At 36.4% G+C, this 9967-nt stretch overlaps 1 protein-coding gene across 1 annotated transcript; it reads right to left on the reverse strand.

Moving 5' to 3' along the window:
• Positions 1-6681: 6681 nt before the first annotated feature.
• LOC136031559 (transcription initiation factor IIA subunit 2-like) lies at positions 6682-7020 on the reverse strand. Its single transcript, XM_065711227.1, has one exon. The coding sequence runs from the start codon at positions 7018-7020 to the stop codon at positions 6682-6684; it is 339 nt and encodes a 112-aa protein (XP_065567299.1).
• Between the last annotated feature and the right edge of the window lie 2947 nt (positions 7021-9967).

Genomic DNA, 9967 nt, shown 5'->3' on the forward strand with positions numbered 1-9967 from the left:
AAGTGGCAATTTCAAAATTTTGATAAGAAGCATTTGGAGAAAAAAGCACAAGGGAAGGGAGGGAGCCTGTTACTTTTTGATCACTTTTAATTCTTAAGAACTTAAAACTTACATAAGTTACAATTTTTGTCCAAGTGCTATGGAGGATTTCTCAACTGCTAATTTATAGTAATTTGACTTTTGAACTATTTTAAACAAAATAACTATCTCAAAATTTTTATTAGATGTATTTAGGAAAAAGGCGTGGGTGAGGGGGTAGAACCCTCTGATCACTTTTGATGACTACTGAAAAAGTAACTAGAACTTTCGATTTCCAATCAAACAAGCCATCTCTGAAGTTTATACAACCACCTCTTACATAGAACCTTTTACATTCCACTTGCCCCCGGGCTTTCAGGGGAAGTGTCGATCCCGGATTTTTGTTATTTGATGTTTAAACTATTTTGAACAAAATAGCTATTCAAAATTTTGATTGGATACGTTTGGGGGAAAATGACTTTGGGGGTCGTTGAAGTTACACCAAAAAGGGAATTGCAGCCTCTAGATAACGATTTGTGGTTGGAAAAAGAGAGTGGAGGCTCTAACTACCTACCGAGTGGGATTGAAGGTCGTAGATAGGATTTGTCATCAGAAAAAAACTAAGAGAACCCCCCTAAGGAACCCCCACCATATACGGAATAAAATCTGAATGTTTTCAGTTTCAATGTTGCATCGTATTTTCAGTAATTTAAATTTTCTTTCGTTTTCCCGTTGAGTTGCCCTCTGATTACTCACAGTTGCCCTCCAATCACTTTTGACTCTTGAGAAGGGCACTAAAAATTCTGATTTACAATTGAATAAGCTTCCTCCAAAGTTTATATGACCATACATTCCATGAAAACTTTATATGTCCCCAAGGCACATTGTCTCCGGATTCTGGGGATGGTGGCTTTTTTATCCCTGGAGTTTTTGTTATAGTATCTTTGGTCTATTTTGTTATAGTATCTTTGGTCTATTTTGAACAAAATGGCTATATAAAAAATTCGATTGGATGCATTTGAGAAAAAAAGGTTGGGAGGGAGGGGGACTAGTTGCCATAGGATCATTTTTCACTCTTAAAAGGAGAATTAGAACTTTTAATTTCTAATCATTTGAGTCCACTCCAAAGTTTATACAACCACTTCTTCCACCTAAACCTTATATGCACCTGCAACATAAGTTGCAACCCTTCCCCTGGCTCTTTGTTATGTTGACAACGAAGATCTTGTTATCTTATTGTTGGACTATTTCAAACAAACTAAGAACCATATATTGCCCCAGAGCATAAATTACAACACCTACCCTGGGCCCTGGGGGGGGGGTGTTGACACCGAAGTTTTCTTAGCTGACCTTTGAACAATTTTTAACAGCATAGGTATCTCAAATTTTTTATTGAATGGGCTTGAGGAAAAAAGGGCATGGAGGGGCTAATTGCCCTTGGATCTCTTTTGACTCTTAAAAAGTGAATCAAAACTTTCAGTTTCCAATCAAATGAGCCTTCTCTGAAGTTTAAACTTCAGAGATTTGATTGGAACCTTCAATTTCCAATCGAATTAGCCCTCTCTACACAAGCTCTGCATCTCCAGGGTGACCAAGTGTATTTTATTTGTTATGCATATTATATTAATAAATTGAACTTGAACTCTGAACTTTATACAAGCAGCCCTTCCATGAGAACCATACATGTCCCCATGACACTTACAACACCTGTCCCCAGACCCTGGGAGGTTGTACTGACACTGGAGTTTTGTTATATGATCTTTGAGTTATTTTTAACCAAATAGCTATCTCAAATTTTGTAAAATGGTTAGCAGCATAAATAAATTTCCACACAAAGAAAGACTACATCATTTGAAACCGCCAATGCTGACATACCAAAGAAAAAGGGTTGATATGATTTTAACCAAAAAAATCCTTTCTAAAAACACCCCTCCTGGTCTCTTAGCACAGCCCTTGCATTCTGGTACTAGAGGACATTCAATGAGGCTCCCCATGTAACATTCCACAAGTAGACATAGAAGTCATTTCTTCAGCCAGAGTCATCAATCTGTGGAATCAATTGTCTGAGGAAACAGTTTCTGTAACTTCAACCAACCTGTTCAAATCCAACCTTGATAAAGAATGGCTCTGTCAGGAGTTCCTTTGCAATTGGGAAGCTGTAGAGTCCTCCACAAGAATCTAGATCAACAACCACAACCTACATCAAACGAATTTTTCCATCACTGGAGCATCACAAAGATGGAAAATCCTTATATCATTCTAAGCTGTGATTTAAGGTAATTTAAGATAATAATCTATTTGCTTGTAATTTTGAATGGATTTTGATTCTGTAAGATTTAATTTGTTATACTAAAATTTAATAAACTTTTGTAATGAAATATTATTTAGGATTATTTTATTAAATTGATCTGTTTGCAGGTTCACTGATTTGTGTTAAAAAATAGCATTGATATCAGTGGGACATATGAAGCAAAAACAACAATCATGGGCAACACTATAGCACTGGCTAAGTAAAGATACAGGATAAGTCAAAGTATTACACACAGATTGTGTAACATTATATAGTGACATATTATCCACATTTAAAATTTGAAAAAGCTAAATTTATTAACTTATTCATTGGGTACTGTTTAACAAAGAATAAAAAAGATATTCCCCTTCCTATCTTCATTTAAAAAAACAAATTCTATAAAAATTACACAAAACTTTTACTTGTGTAAATCAGGGTATGGAAGGTATTCTGAGGGGGGTTACATTGAATATTGTTTTTATGTCTATAATTCCCTTCACAAGCAAAGCTTAGTCTCCCAGTGCTGCATGACAAAACTGATAACAATAGAAAAAGAGAATGGATTGGTACCGCTTATACATGCACAAAAAACTTCGAAATTGTGAGAAAAATATGCATATTTTTTTTATTCACTTTATTCTAAACTCAGTAGACATTTTGTATAGCATGCTGGTGCAAAGATAAATGTCCCACAAGATGCACTGGCATTGTGTGAGATGCAACTAACTTCAGTCATAATTCTTAGCAAATTTATGTTAATTCTGTTTTTGGAGCTAGTTAAAAGAAATATTTAGAAAAACAGAAATAGAGAGAAGTCATCATAGTATTGTATACAGAGGCAGTCCTACACTTGTGGGTTAGTACATGAATCCAAAACATAAGGAAAAGGCTGTTATCAGTGCTTATTAGGCATTTCAAATACAAATAAGAAATTAGAGTTTCCATTAAAAACTGGAAGTACAAGTTAAATGATTCCTGGAGGTGATCTCCTTCTACCAAATTCTATGATGAAACTGCAGCTGATTTGACCTATCTACTTATATTACAAACTAGCTGTTGGGGTGGCACCTCGCGCCACCCCATCACCTAGTTAGTGGGGGCGCTTTGCCCCAGTCTGTAATTTCTCTTTGAGCATCCTGGTCGTCATTTATATTCCCTGTGTCCTGGTCGTCATTTGTGTCCTGGTCTGTAATTCATCTTTGAGTGTCCCAGTGGTCATTTATATCTCCTAGTCGTTATTTGTGTCCAAGTCTGTAATTTCTCTTTGAGTGTCCTGGTTTTTAGTTTTCTTTTTCTCCTTTATTTTTAGTTTTTTTCCCTTTTTTAGTATTTTTTTCTTTTTCAGCTTTTTTTAGTTTTTAGTTTTTTTTTCTTTTTAGTTTTGTTATTTGTGTCCCAGTGTCCCAGTCTGTAATTTCTCTTTGAGTGTCCCAGTCGTCATTTATATTCCCTGTGTCCCAGTTTTTAGTTTTCTTTTTCTCCTTTATTTTTCAGTTCATCATTTATATATCCCCCTGTGCCCCTGGCATCCCTGTTGTAGTTGTGTCCCTGTGTCCTGGTCATCATTTATATTCCGAGTATCCCAGTCATCATTTGTGTCCCAGTGTCCCAGTCTGTAATTTCTCTTTGAGCATCCTGGTCATCATTTATATTCCCTGTGTCCTGGTCATCATTTGTGTCCTGGTGTCCCGGTCTGTGATTTATCTTTGAGTTTCCCGGTTGTCATTTATATCTCCTGGTTGTTATTTGTGTCCCAGTGTCCCATTCTGTAATTTCTCTTTGAGTGTCCTGGTTGTCATTTATATTCCCTGTGTTCCGGTTTTTAGTTTTCTTTTTCTCCTTTGTTTTTCAGTTTTTGTCCTTTTTTTAGTTTTTTTTTTCTTTTTCAGTTTTTAGTTTTTTTTGTAGTTTTTACCTTTTTTTAGTTTTTTACCTTTTTTTAGTTTTTTTTCTTTTTTAGTTTTTTTTTGTATTTCCTTTTTAGTTTTTTTTTGTAGTTTTTACCTTTTTTAGTTTTTTTTTCTTTTAGTTTTTTTGTAGTTTTTACCTTTTTTAGTTTATTTTCTTCTTTTGTATTAATGCTAAAGCCAAGGTTCAAAACTGGAACCTCTCAGACCTAGAACCTGGAACATAATGCTTTACCAACTCAGCTACTTCAGCTTGAATACATTCGTTTTTGAATTGGTATATGATGAAATAATTCAGACGTCATATGTGGACAGACAGACAGACACACAAACAAACAACTTATTTTTATATATATAGATATCATTACAAAAAGCAGCTTGTGTTATTCTCTTTTTCAATGATTTTTTTTTATTCAGGAAATTATATTGACTATATATATGCCTTCTTATTCTTCCATGATTCCATCTCTGTCCTATTTGCAGATGTAGAGAGTGTATTCATTCCTACTTAGTTTTAAAACAAGAGAATCTAATATTGAACTGATCAATATTAGGAGGTAAGAGCATCTTAAATATCTGGGAAAAAATTGACCAGAGCAGATGTTGCAAAACCAGAAGCATAGAACCTTTTTTAATTAACTAAGGTCAGATTTTTACTTGATCATAAGGTATCAAAGACAACATACATAGAAAAATATTAATGTGGAAAATGTTTTGAAGTGTAATTGACCCCTATTTTTCTTGTTTTCCTTATGTTAAAAAAAAGCATGGATAAATTTAAAAAAAATCTGCTCAAATTACAGAGCAAATTTGACACTTGAAACAAGAAACAGTTTTAAAGCTACTAAATAAATTACAGTTTTTTAATACTATTTTGCCCCCCCCCCCCTCAACAATGCCACTGCTAAGCTTAAGGTGTTTTACAGGTAAATTTCTTATTAACTCATTAATGAAGTAGGCAAGAAATAGACATACCTTTATGGTCAGAATAGAAATAGACATACCTTTATAGTCAGAATAGAAATAGACATACCTTTAGAATCAGAACTTACCCCTTGGGTCAAAATATTGTATTTATTTGTGCTTGAAATAAACTTTATTCCTCTCCCCTCAATGTGACAATATATACAGTGAATTGTATAAATAGATTTAATTCACTATAAGTTACTAATTTTCATCTAATTGCTTTAACAGTAAATATTTTGCTGTTCATATTATTGGCTTACAAACAATGGGAACATACCACTTGATGCCTGATTTTATGCTCTTTCTGAATTTAGTAATTACTTTTGCTGCAAATGAATTTTACCCTCAACTTTATATATATCAATTCAGGGCAGTGTATTGGCACATTAGAGGGAGGGGTATCTTTATTTCTGGAATAAAGATACCAATTCAGGAATTTACCAATTGAGAGCAGTACATTAGCAAATTAGAGGAGGGGTATCTTTATTTCTGATACAAATGAGAGGCAAGGTTAAACTTCACCCCCTCCCCCTCTAATGTGCAAACATATACCCTGAACTGGTATATATAGGGGTGAGGCATAATTCATTTACAGCAAAAGTAATTATTATATTTGAAAAGAGCATAAAAAGGCATCAAATAGTATGTTCACTTTATTTGTAAGTCAGTAATATGAACAATGAAATATTTACCAATTTGCATTTTGTCAAAATATTGAAAATTTCATTGTAACCTATATATATAAAATTCAGTAATATATTTGCACATTAGAGGGTGGTGTAGGAGTTTGGGTGTAAATGTATGAGCAGTCTACTCTATAAGACATGTTAGGAAAACTATTCTTGCTTTATAATATGCAAAATAATCCTAGTTAACATATTTTCTAGTAGGAGAACCTTTGTCTTCACTTTTTTCACTGTATTTCCAGTTTTTCAATCACATTTTTCAATATTTATGCCTATTCTCTAAGTCTTGAAAATCATTTATAAAACAAGCACTGAAGAGTCATCTAGCTAATCTAAGCTAACTTAGCCTAACCTAATTAATCAATATCTGCCCATTAATATCTTTTTGGTAAATTGTAATGATGATGTGAATAGACTATATACAGTCTATTTGAAAATGGAATGTCAATTTTGTTCAAAAAAAAAAATTGTATAACAGTGAAAAAAGTGACAATAGAGCTTCTACTTCTGGAAAATATGTTAACTAGGATTATTTTGTATAGACTATTATGAAGTAAGAATTCTGTTCTTAACAGATCTCCTTATGCAGTGGTCTGATTGTATATTTACTCTGGAGCTTGTTTTCAAAGTAAAAAAATGTAATATTTTGATTCAGGATGAAATTCTGACCATATAATGGTGTTTTTCTATCATTAAGACATGGCTTGCAGCACAAAAACTTCATTCTAGACTATATTAAAAAAATAAGGAGGTTATAATGCAACAACTGATATATTTAAAAAGAAATTGTTTGTAAAAATAGAAAAAAATGAGATTACAATTCTTCTTTTATACTTGGTCCAGCAGTTTTTCCATCACATGCAACAATTTTTACTTTATCCCCTCTGATGACTTCATGCATATCTCTGAATTCAACATCATTTAACATGAATGTCCAAACATTATCACAAAATCTGTATGTGTTCAGTTTGCTTGCCTTGAAAGACATTCTGTTCTTGATTTTCTGTGATAGTCCAACATTTATTGATTTGTCAAACTGAAGCAAAACTTTACTAGCCAGCAGTGGAGTTATCTGATTAAACTGGACCATTTCATCAAGAACTTCTTGTAAAGTATTACCAATAGTCGTGTTTCTGTATAATTGATAGGCCATATTTTTAATATACTTTAATTGCTAGTTCTTTAAAATGAATCGTTCTCTTTCTTCTTTTTCTTCTTATTTAATTTTGCCTTTGGGATTGAAGAGTATTCTTTTTATTCGGCCGACAGACTACGCGGATATTTGGTTGAATGTGGAGTTTTCTCTTATGCATCAATCATGTCTGTAGTAACCAGGCAATTATCAATCACGAAAGTAAGTAAGCTTATATTGTGACCCAAGCACCTACAAAATAAATATGAAAATCAGTAAGAAAAATCAATGTCTGATCACTTTAAATGGAGAACTCTACATCTTCCTTCTTTTGGATTTGTTCTTCTTCAAGTGATCCAACAGGGGTTTCATGGCTAAAGGTTTAATCTGGCTGGCTCCTTTATAACCCTTCCCGACCTTGTCGTCTTCAGATTTGGTTGTACCGGGTGTGCTGTAGCTGCGGCTTTGGAACCAGGAGGTGTGCTTTGTGGTTCCTTAGGGTTTGGTTGTCGGTTTGCTCTTGGTGTCTGAAAAGATTCTTCAGGCGGGCTAAACCTCCGACTGATATCGCTTGATGGGCTCGTGATTAGGGGGGATTCGCACGATGGTTCAGGTTCCATGGGCACCTCCATGTTTGTTAACGGCATCACGTTGTTTTGCAGGTAGGTGCACTCGTTTGTAGTGGGTCTGGCACGTATAAACTTCCTGTTGTGTCTATATACAGCTCCATCTTCTGTCTTTACAGTCACAGAGCGGTTGCTTGATTCGTCGTATATACCGGTTACTGTGGCCTTAATCCATCTTTCATTTGCCTGCCCAGTTTTATTGAGCCATACTTGCTGGCCTGGTGCAAAAGGTTTGATCATGCGTGTACCTCTGTCGTAAGCCTCCTTCTTGGCTTCTTGCTGCTTTTTTCTTGCTGCCTTGTATTCCTCTTTGGGCACGATTTTTGACACAAAGTTATGCTCTACTGACGGCATAACTGATCTTAACTGGCGACTCATCAACAGTTGCGCTGGTGATGCTAAATCGTCTACGGGAGTGTTCCGATACTCAAGTAAAGCTAGGTATGGGTCTAATCTGTCAGTCAGTGCTTTTGACATAAGCCTTTTCACGGTTTGGACCGCTTTTTCACTGAGGCCGTTGCTCTGAGGGTATCTGGGACTGGACGTGCGGTGTGTGATTCTCCACTGTTCTGCGAATTTTTTGAATTCGTCTGCTGCGAACTGGGGGCCGTTGTCAGAGGTAAGTATTCGTGGGATCCCATGTCGTGCGAATTGGCTTTTCAGATTGGTTATTATGGCTCCCGAGCTTGTACTGTCTAGCTTGTCAAGTTCGATGTATCTACTATAGTAGTCAGTGGTTACCAAGTAATTTCTTCCTTCCCAGAACAGTAAATCGGTACCCACATGTTCCCATGGGTACTCAGGAATTTTAGAATTTATGAGAGGTTCCTTTGGCTGGCAATCGCTGGATCGTTGACATATTTCACATCCGGAGATATACTTGGTGATGTCGGCAGTGATGTTCGGCCAGAAAACGCATGAGCGTGCACGTTGTTTCGTTTTGACAATGCCTAGGTGGGCTGTGTGAAGACGGGTCATGATTTCTTGGCGCATACAACCCGGTATTATGATTCGATCACCCTTTAAAAGGATTCCTTGGTATGCTGCCAGTTCGTTTCTGTAATTCCAGTACTCCTGAATTTCAGCTGGGCACTGTTTTTTGTGCTCTGGCCATCCTTTTTTGATGGTGTTGGCTAGAACTTGCATTTTTGGGTCATGTTTGGTACTGTCTGCGATGCTTTGTACCATTTGGTCTTTGATCGGGATGTGTTTCATAATGTTATGCACGTGCAATTCAGCCTGTAGATCTTCTTCTGGGTCTGTGTTTTCCATGTGTAAACGTGATAGGGTATCAGCCACGGGAATTTCTTGTCCAGTTCTGTATGTGAACCTGAGGTCGTATGGCTGGATGGCTAGCATCATCCGCTGTAATCTGGGTGGAGCCTTGCTGATCGGTTTTCTCAAAATGTTTTCCAACGGTTTGTGGTCTGTAATGACCGAGACCTTTCTTCCAAATATATATTGGTGAAAATGTTTGCATGCAAACACGATGCCGAGTAGTTCTTTCTCAATTTGAGAGTATCTTTGTTCTGTGTCACTCAATGATCTTGAACCACATGCTACTGTTTCATCTTCCACTAGTAGCTGGGCTCCCAACCCATGTTGTGATGCGTCGACGATTACCTCGACTTCCTGGCAGTGAGTATTGAAATATGAGAGGTGTTCGCACAATGAGTTGCGAATACTTAGACATGTATCGCTGTGTTTCTTTGTCCAGACAAAATCCTTAGCTTTTCCAAGCTCTCGTAGAGGTTGGTTCAGACTGGATAAGTTTGGTATATATCTGGAGAGATAGTTGAACATCCCTAATAACGTCTGCAGTTCCTCTTTGTTTCTTGGTTCCGGCATTTCAGCAATTGCTTTTGTTTTGTTGGGGTCTGGCCTGACACCCTCCGTGGTTAGAAGATGGCCAAAATATGGAATGGCTGTTGCATTGAATACGCATTTGTCTCGATTAAACTTGACTCCTTTTTCCCTTGCTCTTTGGAGGACTGCTTTCAGTTGCATGTTGTGATCTTCTTTACTTGTTCCTACGCCTGCTATGTCATCCACTATTAGACCCAGACCCAATCCTTCAAAAGCCTCCTCCATCCGGCGCTGGTACTCACCCTGAGCTGAGATTATTCCAAATGGATATCTTCTCCACTTGAATCTCCCAAACATGGTGTTGAACGTTGTCAGATCCGATGATGCATCATCAAGTACCATCGACCAATATCCGTTTCTGGCATCTAGTTTGAACAGATTTTGAGCTCCGTGACATTTGTTTGCAATGTCGTCAAACGTTGGTATCGGATAATGTGGTCTCTGTATCCATTTGTTCAATTCTACAGGATCAAGGC

The sequence above is a fragment of the Artemia franciscana genome, chromosome 9 (assembly GCF_032884065.1).
Source record: "Artemia franciscana chromosome 9, ASM3288406v1, whole genome shotgun sequence".
NCBI lineage: Eukaryota > Metazoa > Arthropoda > Branchiopoda > Anostraca > Artemiidae > Artemia > Artemia franciscana.

Bases quoted from the DNA above. Each gene is read 5' to 3' on its own strand.
- LOC136031559 (XM_065711227.1), bottom strand. From the start codon at position 7,020: ATGGCCTATCAATTATACAGAAACACGACTATTGGTAATACTTTACAA.